Source organism: Vipera berus, assembly GCF_964194415.1.
Source record: "Vipera berus genome assembly, chromosome: 1".
NCBI lineage: Eukaryota > Metazoa > Chordata > Lepidosauria > Squamata > Viperidae > Vipera > Vipera berus.
Genome location: NC_138202.1, coordinates 275777130 through 275798426, shown reverse-complemented (window position 1 = coordinate 275798426; position 21297 = coordinate 275777130). Strand labels below are relative to the sequence as shown.

The following is a 21297-nucleotide window of genomic DNA, read 5'->3' as shown; positions in this document are numbered from 1 at the left end:
AGCTTCTGCCAACCTAGCAGTTCTAAAGCACGTAAAAATGCAAGTAAAAAAATAGGGACCGCTACAGTGGGAAGGGAACAGCATTCCGTGCGCCTTTGGCGTCTAGTCATGCCGGCCACATGACCATACCCACCCGGCTCCCTGAGGGCAACCGCAATGCTGATGCGGCCCTCAATGAAATTGAGTTTGACACCCCTGATCTAGAGAACAGGTAACTGAGCTCACAGTCCTAAGTTTACTGCTGAATTACTGCTAAATCTCCATTACTGTCCAAAGACAATGGCACTATGGTGTACCAACATTATGGTGCCTGCAAGGAAAAGAACATGTTCAGAAAATAAATATTTTGGAAAAGTAGATTCTAGCACAAACAGTTCAATCACAGCATAGCACCGGTTAAAGAAAAATAAAGAATCTTGAAATTACAGTCTGCTGTACTATAATTATAATCTGTGTGCACATAATTATAATCCTTTCCAATGCAAAACCTCCTCATTGGGGAATAAGTCAGTGTCAGAGGAGGAGTAATAAATCCTTCACTCAATGTGCAAAACAACACAGGTGGCAACAAAATAAAAAAAAATAGTCAAAGACCCCTCAAAAAAAAATAATAACTAGTCATTTCCTGCCTCTTCGTGTTTGCCTACATGAGCCAGCAGTTTTCTAAATGTTTTTCTCCTCACTCTTAAAAAGTGATGTTCATTTTCAGTTTTTTTTAATCCCATTTATATCCCGCCCTTCTCCGAAGACTCAGGGCACCTTACAATCTAAGAAGCACAAATCAATGTGCTTAGCAATAGCCTTCATTCTATGTATATGCCTGCTTATATTAGGGCTTTCGGGGGGGGCCAAGCAGCATTATTACAAAGTCAGCTTAATTGCCCCCAACAATCTGGGTCCTCATTTTACCTACCTCGGAAGGATGGAAGGCTGAGTCAACATTGAGCCTGGTGGGATGCGAACCTGCACTAATTGCAGGCAGCTGGTGTTACTTAAGGAGGCATTAGCCCACTGCTCCACCAAGGCTCTAAAGGTATTAGAATGTCATTCATGTGCCTTATTTGACTGTGATTTTATCCATTTATGGAGGGCAAAGTTTCCTTTGAGCTGAACTCAACTCTTTGTAACTCAAAAAATGTTTCACACGACCTGTCATAAAACTGTCAGTTTTTATTAGAAACCACTCAAATTTCTAATAAAGAATTAGGCTTTTGGACAATGTTTTGTGAATAATATGCCCCCATAGATATGGACCACACCACTTCCACATTAAGCTTCTGAGAAATAAATACCTTGCTCTGGTAGATAACATTGTGGAGATATTAAGTTTGGGGTCTGTTCCTGTTGGATGGTAACATTAGGTTTTATTGTTTTCATGCTTATTTTTGCTCAGATCTGTTTGGAGTGAAATAGTATAGAAATATCAATAATCAAAATATAAATATATTCATATTCTCAAGATCTAACAATGGGAAGTAGTTTATTATTAAAATAAAGAAATTTATATTGGCAAAGTTTCTGGATCAAAATGCTATTCATCATTTTCATGGTATATATTGAGTACATTCTGCCAAGGAATCCTCTCACCTGCAGGGACCTAGATGCATATGTTTTATTCATTTAAAATGATATATACAACTTGATTTATTCTCAGGGCAATGTCATCAGTCATTCTATGACAAGCTCCTTACACTGCTGAGGAAATGCTATTGTGCTTTCTGCCCTTGTTCTTACCTTTTTGGAGAGTAATTTAACCCCTTACAGATACATGTTGAACAGAACTTTTGCATTTGACACAGAGGGATAAGACAGTTTAGGCTGAGAATGGTTTTTATTATCCTCTGGTCTTAACAGCTAGACCTCAACACTTGTTTTACATTATGTGTGGTTGGCATTCTTTTACCTCAGCTGGTTTATTCTTTACTTTATTCTTCTGCAATGTGAGTTTTCTGCTCTAGTCTTGGCATATTATGGGAAAGCCAAACATGGCATTTGTGCCAGTAAGGGATCTTTTCAGCAAATTTTCAACACAGAAACAGTTGACTTCCAGATACACCATAGCCGTGGTGGCGAGCTTATGGCACGAGTGCCACTGGTGGCACGCAGAGCCCTCTCTGTGGGCACGCGTGCTATTGCCCTAGTCCTAGGCCTTCAGCTGGGTTTTATAAAACCTTTTCGCTTTAGGCCTCCGCCGCCATGTGCAAAAAAAAAAGTTCAATCAATCAATCATTTTCAACTTCTTGTGCGGAAAAAAAAGATCTTGCAAAGTTGGAATTGATTGATTTAACTTTTTAGTCCCACCCAGTCTGCCATTACCACCGCAGCCACGCCAACCCAATGGGCCATGCTGACCCAATGAGCCACACCCACCCAATGGGCCATGCCCACCCAATGGGCCACGCCCACCCAGCACATGAAGGCAAATAAATGGGTTTTGGGTTGCAGTTTGGGCACTTGGTTTCTAAAAGGTTCGCCATCACTGTACCATAGCATACACTGAAGAGAATTTTTCAGGATTAATACTACAACTCTGAAGCAGCTAGTTTCCTATCCTGCCTCCAGGATCCTCATCTGTCCCCTCTTCCCTGGATTATGGGGTTCCCAGAATGTGTAAGAGAATTAATGGTACAGCACAGGAACAAATGAATCGTGTCTTAAATGGTGTTTGTCATTTCCTTATGTTAGATATGCCTGCCATATAAAAATACAAATTAGGAAATGTAAGGTGTGTAAAGTATGGGAATTAAGCAGAGGCTCAGATCAGCTCTAATTAAAAAAAAATCCAAGTCCCTTTCATAAAAAAGGAAAGGAAAATGTTATGACTTCAATTTTTGGAAATTAACAACCAGTGCCACCGCAACGGAGGAGCTATGAACTGACTAATAGCACTGCTAAAATAGAGCTATTAAAATATGCAAAAAATAAATGCCTCCGTTAGAATTTATGTAATGGTTTTTAATTCTTCTACCCAGTCTTGAATTAGAGCATAATAAAATGCCTATAATTTTTTTTTCTCAACATGTTTCTATGCATGTGATTTTACTTAATACAGCTAGAAAGATGTATTGGAGTGATTTAATTACCGTATTGAATGAAATGTTATGGAAATGTACTTATTTTTTTTTATAAAAAGGCATATTCTTCTTCTCTTGACCTTATGTCAGTTGAGGACATACTCTGAATGGGAGTCTTGCAAAACCAGGCAACCCCTCTTATGGAATAGTCAACCCTTGGCTTGTACTTGCTAACAGGAAAGTCTCACCTTAATTCTGCCATTTCTCTTAAAGCTCAGGCTTGCTTTATATGTTTTACATTCATTACTTTACATTAATTTTCTCTAGACAAAATAAAGTGTTGTACTACATTGCAGCCTCACTGTTAGGAATGAAGATAGAGGGGACAGCACAGGAAGACCGACACACAGTAGCAAACTGGAGAGCATCCAGGTCATTGAAGAATGGTAAGTTTTTCATTTGTATTGTCTGAGAAAATTGCTGAGGTTCATTCTTATACACTCTCCCCTTGTTTAGCGACTATTCAGTTTTTAAGTGAAATGGTGAACACATGACAGGGAGAGAGGGAGAGAAGAGAGAGAGAGGGAAAAAGAAAGGGAGAGGGGGAGAGGGAGGGAGGGAGAGAGAAAGGGAGGAGACAGAGAGAAAAAGGGAGAGGGAGAGAGAAAGAGAGAAAGGGAGAGAGAAAGGGAGGAGAGAGAAAGAGGGAGAGGGAGAGAGAAAGAGAAAGAGAAAGAAAGAGGGAGAGAGAAAGGGAGAGGGAGGGAGGGAGAAAGAGAAAGGGAGGAGAGAGAGAGAAAGAGGGAGAGAGAGAAAGAGGGAGAGGGAGAGAGAGAGAGAGAGAGAGAGGGAGAGGGAGGGAGGGAGAAAGAGGGAGAGGGAGGGAGGGAGAAAGAGAAAGGGAGAAGGATAGAGAGAGAGAAAGAGGGAGAGGGAGAGAGAAAGAGGGAGAGAGGGAGAGAGAGGGAGGGAGAGAGAGGGAGAGAGAGGGAGGGAGGGAGAAAGAGAAAGGGAAGAGAGAGAGAGAGAAAGAGGGAGAGGGAGAGAGAGAGAGAAAGAGGGAGAGGGAGAGAGAGAGAAAGGGAGAGGGAGGGAGGGAGAAAGAGAAAGGGAGAGAGAGAGAGGGAGAGGGAGAAAGAAAGAGAGAGGGAGAGGGAGAGAGAAAGAGGGAGAGAGAAAGGTAGAGGCAGGGAGGGAGAAAGAGAAAGGGAGAAGGAGAGAGAGAGGGAGAGGGAGAGGGAGAGGGAGAGAGAAAGAGAGAGGGAGAGGGAGAGAGAAAGAGGGAGAGAGAAAGGGAGAGGGAGGGAGGGAGAAAGAAAGGGAGAAGGAGAGAGAGAGAAAGAGGGAGAGGGAGAGAGAAAGAGGGAGAGAGGGAGAGAGAGGGAGGGAGAGAGAGGGAGGGAGGGAGAAAGGGGGAGGGGGAGAGGGAGGGAGGGAGAGGGAGGGAGGGAGAGGGAGAGAGAAAGAGGGAGAAGGAGAGAGAAATTGGGAGAGGGAGAGAGAGGGAGAGGGAGAGAGAAAGAGGGAGAAAGAGAGAGAGAGAAAGTTTTCTCCTCTCACAAGGAGGAGAGCTTGCTTACATCAACTACAGTCTCTCTTCCGAGCTGCTTTTCTCCAGAGCGAAGTGCTTTCCTAAGAAATGGTAATGGTTAAATGGTTAAACTGAGCTCTCTGACCTTCATTAGTTGATTAGAACATTCCTGCCTCCCGCTGCTGCCTGAAACAGATCAGTTTCACACTTAAGGCTCTTGCTGTCATTAATGCACAACAGGTTAAAAATGATTTTTTTTTATTGCTGTGTAGATGGTAATGTAGTATATCTGTTTGCAAATGGTCACTACCTGAAGTAGTTGCTAAATTTCCTATGCATATACATAGATAAGAAAACGTTATATCAAACTGCAGCCGGGAATCTAGCTTTTTCATTTGCTTGCCTTGTTCTTTAAAGATACATTTTAAAATACACTCTAAAATACACTTTAAAGTATAAAGTGATATATTTTTAAAAATGGGAGGGGTAATAATAAATTACCTTATGTAGCTAAAATGCACCAAACCAGAATAAGCTTTTCTTCCACAACAGTAAAAGAGCGATTAAGGCATAGAAGAGGACATATGTCCTGTACATACTACTTTTGTTAAATAGCTTACTTTAAAACATGCCAGTAAGAATGGAGGCAATGTTTAAAATTCACAGAGATTTTATTTAATGGAACCGCTGAGTTTTTCGGGTGGGATTTTTGGAAGGCAGGAAGCCCTTATATCACTCTTGTAGCAAAAAAAAAAATCTCAACATTATCTTCTCAGACAGAGAATTACTTATCATTTCCTCCATTAAATTATAACAATTCTCATTTTGGTGCGTTTACTTCTAATTTGTGTTCATTGTCATAATTCTGCCATATTTAGCAATATTAATATTCCTGTGATATATTTTCAGCGGTAGGTGCTTTTTCAAAGCCACTCTTCTTAAAGTGAAATTGTTCCGTTTTTACAGTTTTCATTCCTAGTTTTCTCAGATTTTGCACTTCATCACAGTGCCATCCTGTGGCCAAAGTATGTTTCTGCAATACAGTATCTACTTTCAAAGCAGTTTCCTGTTATCTACTGCCAAGGCTTCACTTTTTGATCCTTTATTTATACTATTTGGATAATGTATTTCTCCACACAAATAGATGGTAATATACATTTTAAAATTCATACACACACACAAAGACATATACATATATACATAATCAAATCTATTCATAAATCAAGCTTGATTGTAAAGGCACATCCTTGCTAATTTCTTGACAGCAATAAGAAACTGATTCTCCCATGCCTTATTTTAGGTTATTCTTTTTTAAAATGCCCAGTTTAAGTTACATGCCTAGAATTCCATTGTAATCTACCATCCAAGTATGAACCAGAGTCAACCCTGTTTACTTTCTAAATCCAAACAAAAGCTGGGCAATTATTGCCACCTACTACTGTGAGACAGTTTTCTGGGCTGCATACTACAGCATAAATTGCTAACTAAAGAAGAAGTGGGTGTCAGAAGAAGAGATAGTTAGATACTATCATCAATGTAACAAACATGAATTTGGGCAAACTTTGGGAGACAGTGGAGGACAAAGGGGGCCTGATATGCTATGGTCCATGGGGTTGCAAGGAGTTAGACATGATTTTATGACTGAACAACAAGAATTCTGTCTTCTTTATTGTCAGTTTATCAGGAGAGTATTTGAGCTTCATTTTTTTTCCTTAGAATGTTTTTAGTGTGAAAAAAATCATTTGCATCTTCTTATATACGTATTTTGCACACATTTTTTTCTAATTTATACAAATTAGAAGAAATGTTCATTTAAAAAAAAAGTCCTGCTTGTCCTTTGACACTTAAATTCTTCAAAGTTTGGCTTTTAAAATATAAACGCCCTCCAATTTAAACTATATAAAAGGTATATCTGCAGCTGTTTGTACACAGTATCAATTAGCATACTTTTTAAAAGATGTTTTTGGATAGATTTTTTGATCTGGGAACCATGAAGCCAATAGACTATACAACAGCAAAGTCTAATTCATAAACGCATCCAAATTCAGAAACTCATCAGGGAATAATTAATAATAGTGTGCTTTGATGTCATTTTGCCATTATAAAGTCTGATAAGAACAAAGCATACAAATTTGCTTCCAATGGAATAAATAGTGATTGTTTTTATATATCTTTAAGGTCACCTGTCCCTATCAATTGATCTGTGATTTTTTTAAATTCCCTAGATAATTCCACTGCTAACCAATGATAGCAATAATTGGCCAGTAGGTGCCAATAATCAAAACAAAGATTAAAGTGCCAAAGTAACCATAATTATTTATTTAAAGATTTGCACTCCATATTTGGATTATAAAATTGATTAAAAAAACATGAACATCCATGTCTTTATAAATATATATGGCGAATGTTATATCAAACACACATAGAATAAATCTATTGCACACGATCAATCTTTCCACTTCTTTTAATTATAAAAGATATATTTTCTTCCTAAATAAAAAGATGTTTTATTTTTTATTAAAAGCCAAGATTAAAAGATATTTGTTACAGAAACAGTGATTGAAGCATTTGGCACTAAGGAATTTCTTATCATTCCAGCATGAATTCAATTGGGAATTAATCCAGGACTTTCTTGGTAGCAGGCCCATAGTAGATCTCTCTCAGGACAAAGGGTAGCCAGAAAGGATCAGTGACTCTATAAACCACACAACACAGTATGAACTAAGCCATGTTGCATAGTTGCATAGGTATGATTTATAGACTGGGTACAACTTTTCAAGTACTCTTGAAGCACGCATCGGTCCATTCTCACTGTTTCCATTATGAATGTTAAAGCTAATCTGAATAGGGTTTCAGGTGTCTGTTGCACAATAATGTTTTCAGTTAGTATTCCAATCATAGTCCAAATTGAAGGAAGTGTGCTTAATTTGAGGATGAAGTGGTGGCTCTCTTCCCGTTTCCTCCTCTGCGTTCTGGAAACATCTACAATTGTTCATTTCAAAAGAAGTATATGCTAATTGAGTATCATTCAAGCCAGTAGGTCGAAATAAAAGAGAACCATGAGGATACTGAGAAAAATATAAAAAAGAAACAGGTGCATGTTAAATACTCATTGTCTAACAAATGTTTTTGGTTGCTCACTGGGATTTCTCTTTCTCTATATAAGTCTAAATATTATTGCTATTGCTACTTACTTACTTACTTCCCTTACTTCCTTTTTTTCTTTCTTTCTCTGCCAACTACCACATATTCTTGCTGAAAAGAAGTAAAAACCAATCCATGAGGCCAAAAGTTACCCATTCCAAGCTGCCTTATAATATTTGATTAGTGCCAATCTTGAAAGAGAATTTGTGATTAGATTTGAGCATTGCTACTGATGCAGTAGCAATTTCACTGATTAGATGCAAATTTATTTTGGTGGGCACCTTTCCTGCACAGACTATTAATTTTTAATCCAATTGGAAGAAAGAGAAATCACTTTCAGAGCCTCTTCAAAGGAAAGTTAGAAGGTGGTTCAGGTATGAGTTCATTTCCTGCATTTCGACATAAAATCTTCCAGTACTGTTTTCCTGACCTCCCGCGTCCATTAAATCCCAAAGAAACACATTAGCAGGCAGTAATGTCTTGGATTTTTGAAAGTCAGGCAAGTTGAGAAGTGATGGAATGCTAACTAATAAGGGATAAAAAATTTAAAGAACAGTACCAACATATTCTGTGTTGCCTCACAACCATAAAGTAAACTCAAAATTCCAGTTAAAAGAAATTGAATTTGAAAGGATAGTGAGATATAGTGGTAAAGATGTTAGATTGGCAATAGGGAGTTGTAGAGCTTAGTGCATCCTCAGCCTCAGAAATTTTCTTGAGTGCCTTCGGGCCAGCCCAATCTACCTCTCGTGTGTGGGGGGTGGGGGTGGGAAATAGGAAGGAGTGCTTGGAAGGCCTGAACTCCTGAACAAGAGAGAGCAGGATGCTTCACCAATAAATGTTTAGAGACAAATACTTAGGGGAAAATGGAAGACATTTCAGCCTATATTATTGTTAAACAAAGTCCAATGGAAAATAAACAGCATTCAGTGAGGTTATAGACTGCACCACGGGTCTTCAAACTTGGCCCTTTTATGACTTGTGGACTTCAACTCCCAGCGTGCCTGGCTGAGGAATTCTGGGAGTTGACGTCCAAAAGTCATAAAAGGACCATGTTTGAAGACCCCTGGACTAAACAGGGTGCCCAGGAGATATGAATTCTAGAGAAACAAGTTAGTTGTAACTGGCTTAAACAATGTGGCCTTCTTCAGGACTCAGGTTTCAAAACTATATTTATTTCATTGGGATAAATCCCATTAAACAATATAAGACCAATTGCAAATCAAACCACTGTATGATAATATTTGTATTAGTCTGACACTTTGGGATATTGTCTACATTGATGGTTATTTTTTTGCAGCCAAAATCCCACCGCTGATGAAATTCTGTCTTGGTCTCAGAATTTTGACAAGATGATGAAAACACCAGCCGGTAGGAATATTTTCAGAGAATTTCTTCGAACAGAGTATAGCGAAGAGAACCTCCTATTCTGGTTAGCATGTGAAGACCTGAAAAAAGAACAGAACAAGGATGCTATTGAAGAAAAAGCCAGACTTATATACGAAGACTACATCTCTATACTATCGCCAAAAGAGGTAGTCTTTAAAAATCCACCAAAGAATATTGGATGTACACAATAGTCTGTTTGCATGTACAGTGTGATAAATTTAGAACATTCTTGCCACCAGAAAACCGTGGAAAAAATATGACCCATATGATGGATAATAGGATGGTATAATGAATAAACTGTTGGGGTAATCCTAGATGTTAAACTAAAGTTCTAATCTACCTTCAACTATGGAAGTGTGTGTGTGTGTGTGTGTATTTATATTTCATATGTCTATGGTAGGATCTTTGCAATGGATCCAGATTCTCCATGAGCAAAAGTATAACAATAAGCAATTTTCAACTAGTCCTTCCCCCATCTGCCTTTATATACCCAGAAAACATGATTTCTCATCCTTCCATTTCTTCCCACAGGAGGCACTGTTGATTTTTTTTCTACTCGTGACAGGAACCTCTGGATCCAAACAATTTAGATGAATTTATTCTATAGTAAAAGTGTTTAGGAATGCAGGCTTACATTTTAATATTATTTCTTCTAGCATCCATTAAGAAATTACTTTGTTCTTTGTTTACTGTAGCATAGCATTAATTACCTACATTGATGTCTTTATAGATTCCCAATTATCCAGGCCATTGTTATCACAAAGGTGTTTTTCCAAAAGGCAACTGGACCTGGTTTTTTCTTTGAAAAGATTTCACTTCTCATCCATGAAACCTCTAGTTAGAACTGAAGAAGCTTCTTGGATGATAAGCAAAATGCTTTCAAAGAAAAAAAAACAAGAAAGTCCTGTTCCCTTTGGAAAAAGCACATTTGGGACTACCGTATATACTTGAGTATAAGCCGACTCGAGTATAAGCCGAGACCCCCATTTTCACCCCCAAAAACTGGAAAAAGTTCGTGACTCGAGTATAAGCCGATCCGCCGTTCTGCAAGCCTCCGCCGCCAGCAGAGGCTCGATCCGCCATTTTGCAAGCCTGAATACACAGGAATACCCTGTGTGGCCGCGGCTCTCGGGGAAGCCCTGGCTGTCCGCTTCCTCGTTCCACGCTGCCATTCGGGGCCCGCGCGTTCCCTGGGCAAATCGCGGCGCCCAGCAGGCGAGGAAACACGCCCGCTCCAGTCGCCCCCCCTTCCCTCAGGAGACGCGAAGCAAGTGACCGCCCGGAACTTACCGAGGACTTGCGCGCGGCCGAGGCTTCGGTGCTTCCAGGATCGCGCGCACCTCTCCCAAGCCGCCGCCGTCCGGAGACCTGCCGAAGTTTGGGGAGATTTGGGGAGGTGCGCGCGCACCTCCCCAAACCTCCCCAAACGTCAGCAGGTCTCCGGATCTCCGTGCCTTGCCTGCCTGCTTCTTTCGCTCACCCGTGCTTTCTCTCCCCATCGCTCACCCGTGCTTTCCCCCCCCATCGCTCACCCGTGCTTTCCCCCCCCATCGCTCACCCGTGCTTTCCCCCCCCATCGCTCACCCGTGCTTTCCCCCCCCATCGCTCACCCGTGCTTTCCCCCCCCATCGCTCACCCGTGCTTTCTCTCCCCATCGCTCACCCGTGCTTTCCCCCCCCATCGCTCACCCGTGCTTTCTCTCCCCATCGCTCACCCGTGCCGCCCCGAAAATGCCGCTGCCGCTCGCCCGCTTGCTCGCTTCCTCGCCCGGGGACCAGCACCAGCCAGCCAGCCCGCCGGCGAGAAGCCCGGCCCGGAGGTGAGGGGAGGGAGCGGAGTCGCTCACCCGTGCTTTCCCCCCCCCATCGCTCACCCGTGCTTTCTCTCCCCATCGCTCACCCGTGCTTTCCCCCCCCATCGCTCACCCGTGGTTTCTCTCCCCATCGCTCACCCGTGCCGCCCCGAAAATGCCGCTGCCGCTCGCCCGCTTGCTCGCTTCCTCGCCCGGGGACCAGCACCAGCCAGCCAGCCCGCCGGCGAGAAGCCCGGCCCGGAGGTGAGGGGAGGGAGCGGAGTCGCTCACCCGTGCTTTCCCCCCCCCATCGCTCACCCGTGCTTTCTCTCCCCATCAAAGATTCTTGGAAGTAATGGTTGGAAAAGTTTGCAAGTCTTTGGGAAAGTTCAAGAAGTGAAAGGAATACCCTCCTCTTGAAAGACCAGATAAGGCAGACAGGGAGATGAAGAGTTCAACCGAGTTTCCTCTTTTGTTCAGGCATCTGCACCCGCTGCTTTTAAACTCGCCTGGCGCTGCAACGGCACCCGTTTTCCCCGGCGAGTTTTCCCTACCTGGCCCCTGCAGAATCGCGGCGGCGCCCCCGGAGAAGCCTACCCCGAGGCTGCGGCCGATTTTTCCTTCTCCTAGACTCTGCCGCCCAGAGCGTTGTTTCTCCCCCTCGTGCGTGCATGGGATGAGGCGAGAAACCAACAGCCTGCGTCCGTCTCTCTTTATGTATATTTCTGTATATATCTTATCTCGGGATCTAGACCTTTCGAAGGAGAAGGGGCGGCTGGAGTTCGTGAGTTGCTGTGGGACCCAAGGGTTGGGGGAAGAGAGATGGGAGGGAAAAGGGGAGAAACCTGCCGCTGGCTAGTTCTTTGTCTGATCGGGGAGCCTGAACAAAAGAGGAAACTCGGTTGAACTCTTCATCTCCCTGTCTGCCTTATCTGGCTTTTTGAAACGCACCACCGGCTGCTCCGTCCAGAAGCCCAGATTCGGGAGGGCTGCTTGGCTTCCACTTGAGCCCATCTATGTCCGCGGGCCCCCCCCCACTACCCCTAGACCTCCGCCGCCGGCGGAGGCTGGATCCGCGCTCCGCAGCGGCAGGGCGCGGATCCAGCAGAAAGAAGCAGGCAGGCAAGGCACGGAGATCCGGAGACCTGCTGATGATTGGGGAGGTTTGGGCACCTCCCCAAACCTCGGCAGGTCTTCGGATCTCCGTGCCTTGCCTGCCTGCTTCTTTCTGCTGGATCCGCGCCCTGCCGCCGGCAGAGGCTTGCGGAGCGCGGATCCAGTGTGGGGGGGGGGGAAAGCCCTTTAGCAGGATTTGCCTGCATGCCGGCGGAGGCTGGATCCGTGCTCCACAAGCCTCTGCCGGCGGCAGGGCGCGGATCCAGCAGAAAGAAGCAGGCAGGCAAGGCACGGAGATCCGAAGACCTGCCGAGGTTTGGGGAGGTGCCCAAACCTCCCCAATCATCAGCAGGTCTCCGGATCTCCGTGCCTTGCCTGCCTGCTTCTTTCTGCTGGATCCGCGCCCTGCCGCTGCGGAGCGCGGATCCAGCCTCCGCCGGCGGCGGAGGTCTAGGGGTAGTGGGGGGGGCCCGCGGACATAGATGGGCTCAAGTGGAAGCCAAGCAGCCCTCCCGAATCTGGGCTTCTGGACGGAGCAGCCGGTGGTGCGTTTCAAAAAGCCAGATAAGGCAGACAGGGAGATGAAGAGTTCAACCGAGTTTCCTCTTTTGTTCAGGCTCCCCGATCAGACAAAGAACTAGCCAGCGGCAGGTTTCTCCCCTTTTCCCTCCCATCTCTCTTCCCCCAACCCTTGGGTCCCACAGCAACTCACGAACTCCAGCCGCCCCTTCTCCTTCGAAAGGTCTAGATCCCGAGATAAGATATATACAGAAATATACATAAAGAGAGACGGACGCAGGCTGTTGGTTTCTCGCCTCATCCCATGCACGCATGAGGGGGAGAAACAACGCTCTGGGCGGCAGAGTCTAGGAGAAGGAAAAATCGGCCGCAGCCTCGGGGTAGGCTTCTCCGGGGGCGCCGCCGCGATTCTGCAGGGGCCAGGTAGGGAAAACTCGCCGGGGGAAACGGGTGCCGTTGCAGCGCCAGGCGAGTTTAAAAGCAGCGGGTGCAGATGCCTGAACAAAAGAGGAAACTCGGTTGAACTCTTCATCTCCCTGTCTGCCTTATCTGGTCTTTCAAGAGGAGGGTATTCCTTTCACTTCTTGAACTTTCCCAAAGACTTGCAAACTTTTCCAACCATTACTTCCAAGAATCTTTGATGGGGAGAGAAAGCACGGGTGAGCGATGGGGGGGGGGAAAGCACGGGTGAGCGACTCCGCTCCCTCCCCTCACCTCCGGGCCGGGCTTCTCGCCGGCGGGCTGGCTGGCTGGTGCTGGTCCCCGGGCGAGGAAGCGAGCAAGCGGGCGAGCGGCAGCGGCATTTTCGGGGCGGCACGGGTGAGCGATGGGGAGAGAAAGCACGGGTGAGCGATGGGGGGGGAAAGCACGGGTGAGCGATGGGGAGAGAAAGCACGGGTGAGCGATGGGGGGGGGAAAGCACGGGTGAGCGACTCCGCTCCCTCCCCTCACCTCCGGGCCGGGCTTCTCGCCGGCGGGCTGGCTGGCTGGTGCTGGTCCCCGGGCGAGGAAGCGAGCAAGCGGGCGAGCGGCAGCGGCATTTTCGGGGCGGCACGGGTGAGCGATGGGGAGAGAAAGCACGGGTGAGCGATGGGGGGGGAAAGCACGGGTGAGCGATGGGGAGAGAAAGCACGGGTGAGCGATGGGGGGGGAAAGCACGGGTGAGCGATGGGGGGGAAAGCACGGGTGAGCGATGGGGGGGGAAAGCGGCAGCGGCATTTTCGGGGGCAGCGGGTGAGCGATGGGGGGGGGGAAAGCGGCAGCGGCATTTTCGGGGGCAGCGGGTGAGCGATGGGGGGGGGAAAGCGGCAGCGGCATTTTCGGGGGCAGCGGGTGAGCGATGGGGGGGAAAGCGGCAGCGGCATTTTCGGGGGCAGCGGGTGAGCGATGGGGGGGAAAGCGGCAGCGGCATTTTCGGGGGCAGCGGGTGAGCGATGGGGGGGGAAAGCGGCAGCGGCGGTTGTTGGGGGCGCAGCAGGCGAGGCAGCTTCTCTCAGCAGCCTGTTCCGAACGAACGGACAGTTCTTTTTTTTTGTTGACTGGAGTATAAGCCGAAGTGGAGTTTTTCAGCCCAAAAAGTGGGCTGAAAAATTCGGCTTATACTCAAGTATATACGGTACTTATGCTGACAATATGTAGCAGATTTAACTCACTTAGTAGAGATTGTATAAGATGACCTGGCATTATTTTAACTTCCACATTTCAAAATCATTGCTTCATTGTCTTCAAATGAATATTAGGGGTTTTTTGTTTCATTTATATTTCACTGAAATTTTTAGAACCTAAAATATGGTATTTGGTACCAAGGCAAATATAAACACTTTCCCAGTTAAAGACTCAAGAGTGATTTGATTTTGATGCCAATATGTTTTCTACATGTGTCCTGGACCTAAAGAATATTATATTTAACATCAGTTTGTAATGACATTACACTAAGGCAAATATCTCTCTAAATCAGGCAAGCTAAATTTGTAGACTTAATTTTGGTTTCATTGATTTGAAAACACCCTGGAGAATACACATGGCATCCCAGTTGTAATTGGTTTATGAAGATAATTCTTTATAGGTAAAGTCCAGTAAGTCCAGTTGTACTTAATCTGAAAATATGCTGATTAATCCGCATAAGTTCTTCAAGGTGAAAAAATCACTCTCTTTTCTTCTCCTCCTTAGGTTAGCTTAGATTCACGGGTGCGAGAAGTGATCAACAGAAATTTGTTGGACCCCAGCCCTCAGATGTATGAAGATGCTCAACTTCAAATCTACACATTAATGCACAGAGACTCTTTCCCTAGGTTTTTGAACTCTCAGTTCTATAAATCTCTTCTCGAAAGTACAAGGAGCTCTACTTCTGAGACTTAAAAATAATTGGGGGGGTTTGAAATCTTGATTTAGCTTTCGGGGGAAATGGGTGGGGTAAGGACTATTAGGATGAAGACAGACGTAACATTTTTAAAGTGACAGGGCTGCTCTGGAAGCACCTTCACCGCATTTAGTCCAAAATGTACCCTTTTCCCCTCCAGAGTCAAGCTCTGGAAAAACCAGTCCTGCTCCTTGAGGCAGAAGCCGGCTGTGCATGGTGCTGATTTGTGGAGCCCCGACCCCACCCCCCCATGACGTCACCAAGAAACCTCCCCTGCTATAGCTGGAACAATTTTGCACTTTAAGAAGAGTTTCCTTTTTAAATGATGAAGGCAGGAAATGAACAGATAGCGTTCATCCATCCTTTTGTTTTGGGTGGACAGGGGCAGGGAGAGTGACAAGACTGGAAAGCGTGCCAGTTTTTCAATTCATTGTTCTTCATGGCTGCCATTTCAGCTGCCGATTCTGATGGGAAGATGGGCTCGTCCAGAGCTGAGGGATGAACTGAGAGCTCTCTTTTTATATTACATCTGTCTTCACCTTAGTAGTTCAATAACATCTGGAACTGAGTTCCTGGAGAACTACAGTTTGGCACTACTCTGGCTACTGTGAAGCAACAAATACACGCAAAGGTCTTTGTCTACATTTATCAAGGTCTATCATTCTTGATTTTGGAAGGGAGGGAAAGTAGATTTGCCAAATCAGACTTAGCCACACACTTTTACACCTGCAGTTAAGATTGCAATGATGTTCTTGTCATTTTAATGAAGAGTTTCCTTGTGTATCCTCACACTGCATGTGCAAAGCAAAACTGCTTCACTTTATCACTTAGTTGTTGCAATATTTAATCCAACAACATAAATTATATCTATATTTAAGAACATTGTTTGCAATATGGTCTTATGGTACACACGCATAGGGATTATTGGAGTGAACCAGAGAACAATCTGACTTGGGTTTAGCAATGTTATTCCCCATGTTCTGTGGTGAAAGATCTGTTGCTATATAAGACAGACAACATTTCTATATAAGAAAAACAGCAGGAAGTGAATGTTATTTATCATCATTTATTTAAAATTCAAAACAGAGGATTCCTCTGGTTATTAACTGCCAGAATTGTGGTACTTTCATTACAGAAATGTCAAAACTAACAACAAACATCAAAGCACAAGCTATATGAAAGAAATCAAATGGAGAGACACAGTCTATAAACTGACATTCTTTATAATTGTTATAAAAACAGATAATCAATGTACATTTCAGATGTCAGATACTGTAATGGATTTATTAAAGACTGGCCATCCAGTTATCTAAAATTGTTGTGTAATGTTATGTAATTCACAAAAGAAAAGAAACAAAAAAAATCTTCCATTCCATTCTAGAATCAACTCTAGAAAAAAATATGTTTTTAATTTAAAAAATAATTTTTAACAAATGTATAAATGTAGCATTTTGGTCAGCATTGGAGACTAGCATTTGTCTATACATTTGCTTTTCTTAAAAGTTCTGTCCTGTGGAAAGGAAAATTTATGTTTTTTTAAAGGAAAAGCTAAGGAAGAATAACTTCTGGCGTTCCTAATTTTAAAAGGTTCATTTATGGGCCAGTGCTGTGGAGATGTAATAAATTTTAAATTCAAATCTACTGGCCCAAAAATAGTGGCAAGAGTTGTTCTTTTTTTATTTTTTATTTTTTTTTAAAAAAAATAAACATCTTTCTAAGCACTAGTAAAAATGAGGACAGTATGGCGTCCTCTGTTTACTTTGAATTTAATTTGCCAGGGTCAGTCTTTTGCACAAGCCATCCTATAATGAATGTGGATTTAACCAAGAGCTGTTTTTCTCTTGTGAAACTCCCATTTACTACAAATGTGCAATTGAAAAGTCTCTTGGGGATCCTTTCCTTTGCTGCTAGTTCAGTTTTGTAAGTAGTTACCTGACTTTTAAAAAACAAATCCAATTTCCATAAGTGCTTGCATCTTTAAAAAGAAATAGCAAATTTCTAAACAAAACAACCAAAAAAACCCTGTCTTAGAACCTGTTCATTTTAATATTCAGTCTTGAGATTTTCTTTGAAGAATTGTTAAGGTGCCACAAAACAGATACATATTGAAGGTATTATTACGAACTCCAGATTTGATGCTTGGAGACATTCTATAAACTTATTCTTCTCCCTGAAGTTAACTTCTTGTTGCTGTCAATGATGAAGATATGGTGTTAAACAAATAGAATCAAATTATTTAATGTTAGCTGCTTGTCTGCAAATTATTCCCGAGTTCATCTACATCATAACGTGGATGTATTCACTAAGCATGCCGAGTCTCATTCATTGAAGGGGAATTTTTGCTGGAGCAAAGTTGTGAATTTTGGCCTCTGAGGTTGCAGTGGCCAAAAGAAACTAATATATAGATGACATTAAGCACTGGATTGTTCATTTTCATCCTAAACATCTGTGCTAGCTGTGCCCCTCCCCCCACATGCTTGCATAATACTGGAATCTCTTGGTCATCTAGTGTCCTTGAGTGCTATATTTCCCCAGTAAAAGTCCTTTGTTGCTAGTAATTATGCCATTCATTTATTTTGGAAGGGATTCATTCTTTTTCTCTTTCACTACCTCTTCATATTTAATTTATTGAACATGTGTCAAAGGGCAGAAGTATGTTTGGGAATATACTTATTACTTTACATACAATACTTGAAATCTGTAAGCTTAATAGGCATGGTGGGGAGATGTGGACAATTTAGCTAACCATTTCTTAAGATCTTTTGGTTTTGTAATTTATACAGAATTCAGGAGACAAGACTTTTGTAAACAAAAAAGGGCTATTCTTTATTCCCTATGCAACTCTTTTAACTGTTGTAGTGTTTGACAAAATGGGATTTTAAAAAAAAGGCAAAAAAGAAAGAGAAAATTCTGCAAAGCAGGAAAAATAAAAGGTCTGTTTACACTGGCGTTTGCTGACTATCCTACCATACTCAGCACTTTTAAATATTGTTGTGTATGAAAATGTAGTTTAAAATGCAAGACAAATTATTTATAAAGGACATTCTTTTAATAAATATCTGTTTTATCTGAAAAGTGTTATTGTGTTATGATATACTTTATTCATGTTGGTTATTAATTTACCATTATGAATAAATTTTAAAGGTATATTGATAGAATCATATCTTTGAAGACGTTTACAAAAACAACCTTTTTTTTCTAAAGGAGAAGGTAGCAAGAAAAGAAAAAAAAGCAAACAACTGCCTCCTCCTACTGTGAATTTCTCATAATGAAATAATTTAAAGCTCATTATCTGAAATAACTGTGGTATTACATATTTATAACACCACAGTAAAAGTTACATTTCCTATGGTACTCTGCATATATATTTCTGTCTGTACATATTTATATGATGTGGATTTTGGTTTGTTGTGGTGTTTGAGACACAACTATCTCTGGTGCACACTAGGTCTATGTAATTAGAGAATATCGCATGTATTCAACTTTCATTATTGAGACTTCATATTTTCAATGTTACTATTTGATGGTGACCTGTTAACCAGAAGCTATCTTTATAAGATACTTTTACTATAGTAAGGGGGATGTCAGTTTGACAGGACACCTTTCCTGAGGAACTTTAACCAAATATAAATGTGAGGGTCTGCCAATAGCACTTAGAATTATGGTACTAGACTTCCTTTTATGAGTATTTGATCATGAGATGGGAAGGGAAATGTTGCATTTAAACTGTTTCTGAAATTACTAAGTGTGTTGTCGCAGTGAGACTATGTTACCATAAGAGCCTAAATCCTGAATTTTACTGGATTTATAGGTTGGCCTATTGAGCACTCTGTATTTTATATGTTCTTCCTAGGAATGAATGTATATTTTAAATCCATCATGGAAATATACATACACACCCACACCACATAACCCTTGCGTCATTTACAGAGATACGAAAACAAAGGTGGTTGTTGATGTCAACTTTCTGCAACTAAGAGGAATAGCCAAATTTATCTCATTCCACTTTTGCATACCTCAGTTTTCAGTTCTCTGAAAGTAATATGGACGGGGTTTAAAATGACAACATAATCTCATTGCTCTCAGTCAATTTGCAACATATGAGCAGCCAATGATTACACTTCTAAAATGATTATTGTGCATGTACTTTACAATACTTTTAAAATAAATGAATTGCTTAATTATACTTACCACAGGCAGAAATAGACTGAAGATGTATTTACTTCCTGTTTTGGGATTTTAATGAGATCACAAATATATAAAATAAATATAATGCTTTTGATTAACAGATCATTGTGGCTAAGTTATATGTACAAGTGGTCATGACAATGTCATTCAAGTCTCTCAGTCATCCAAGTGCAGTTGGTGTTTCTACAAGCTATAACAACATTGTCTTTTCCTATGTCTTTCTGGTGGGCCCTCAACCCACCAGACAAGGTTTTTCATGGAGATCATGGGGAAGGGAAACTTCTGCTCAGTAAAATTGGGGTCTAAGTTGTAATTGCTCCCTCCCTCCATACTGATACACTTCATATCATATTTCTTCTCTTACTAAATAATCATTCTGTTGTTACTAGATAAATAAATTTTCCATCAGCTTTCCTGTGGGTGTGGAACAGACATTGTTTTGTTTATTAATATCAATTAATTGAAGGTTTCCAATCTATCTCAATTATAAAAGAAGGAAAATGAAATGCCCAATGTATGATTCCAACACGATATAATTGCCATATGACAGCAATAAGCCTACTTGTTGCTTATACAACAGTTACGGTATAGATGTTTAATCCTTTAATGAATTCATGCTGTCAGGAAAGTTTTCAGTTAAGGGGAAAAATATGAACCTTCGCAAGAATTAAAGAAGGGTACAGTTTTAATATGAACTGGAATGATGTGTGACTGACTGATCGTTAAGCAAATAGGTTCTGTATTGTTATCATGAAAAGTTCATGGATATGTCCATGAAGTTACCAGGGATCGTATTCCAACTGGGTTCTGAAAATGAATGAAATCCTTTTAGAATGCATTCTTTCTTTGAACCACAATCTTTATAGCAGTGAGGTGGTGTTGCAAGATAAGAGGTTGTACTGTTTCTGGAATATGCAATTTCTTGAGAGTAGGGGGTGAGTGACTTTTCTTTTCTTAGTTTTGTGTGTCATCTGCACTCTCGTAGAAGAGCTGCCACTGGGGAGGGCTGTCCAGTCATAAGGCCAGTCACAAAAGTCTTTAAAACAGGGGTAACCATCCTTGGAAACCTCTAAGGCCTGTGGGCTTCAATTCACGCTTTATGCTAACTAGGGAATTCTGGGAATTGAAGTCCACAGTCTTAAAGTTGCCAAGGTTGGACACCCTGCTTTAGAAGGCAAACTAATGAAGCTGCTCCCTGCCACCTCTTCTTATATAGCTTTAATCTTTTTTTTCTGGTCAAACGTATACTTCCAAATAATGCACTGGGCTGTAGCACCCAAGATTTTTTTTATCTTTTAAGATATAACAGGCCTCCCATATGCCAGGTGCTTTGCTGTGCCCATCCCAGATTTCTGACCCTTCCTTCCTTTTTTTAATTTAACAAAATCTTATAACAATGAAATTGGGTGGATGAGGGAGTCTGAGGAATGACAATACAAATCTTTGCTGGCACCCTGATGTCCCCTTCTGTCCTAGAGCTAGGCTCATACACTGCAGAATGAGCTATTTGAGCCAATGTGTTCCCAAGACCAAATGTGGCTACTTCAATTTGATTTAATGGGACAGAAGCAGGAAAATGCTGAATGCAACATCAAGTGCCTTTTGAGACAAGCTCCACTCCTGGTTACTTCACAGCCCAACCAAGATAGTTTTCTTGGCTGGAATACAGAAGGGGTTTGTCCTCTTTTCTTTCTGGGACAGTTCTCACTGCCCATATTATCCTCTCACACTAAAACTCCTAGGAGGTCTCTCATCCATGTACTAATTGGAGTCCACCCTGTTTAGTTTCCAACCACAAACTAAATTGTCTATATATTATCTATCTATCTATCTATCTATCTATCTATCTATCTATCTATCTATCTATCTATCATCTATCATCTAGTTTATTTGCTGACCATCTCATAGCTGAAGGTGAATCTTTAAGTCAAACTTAGTTTTTATTTATGGAATATATATCCTGCCTTTTGTACATGAGCTTATGATGGCATAGGTAGTGCCCATTCCTCCTGTTTGTCCCCACAATAATCCTAGCAGATGGGCTGGGTTGAGAGAGACGTCTGGCCCAACGTCACCTAGTGATCTTCTGTGGCTGAGGATACGAATTCTGTCCATTTAGGCAGCAGCCTTTCTGGCATCCAAGAGACCTATCCGAAGGACCACAAACCCAAACAGAGTTCTTTGTGACTGGAGACACAACTCCAGTCTTGGGTATCAGAAACTATCCCTATTCTTCTAGCCCTCC

The 21297-nt window shown here is 42.3% G+C and overlaps 1 protein-coding gene across 1 annotated transcript in view; it reads left to right on the top strand.

Annotated features, from left to right (window-relative positions):
* Positions 1-14863, top strand: part of RGS17 (regulator of G protein signaling 17) — a gene marked incomplete at its 3' end in the record, with an annotated part of 70389 nt that extends 55526 nt beyond the window's left edge. Inside the window, exons 3-5 of the mRNA XM_081315105.1 lie at positions 3371-3460; positions 8990-9224; positions 14675-14863. Of these exons, the coding sequence (XP_081171231.1) occupies positions 3371-3460; positions 8990-9224; positions 14675-14863 (514 nt within the window). The remainder of the gene's footprint in view (positions 1-3370; positions 3461-8989; positions 9225-14674) is intronic.
* Between the last annotated feature and the right edge of the window lie 6434 nt (positions 14864-21297).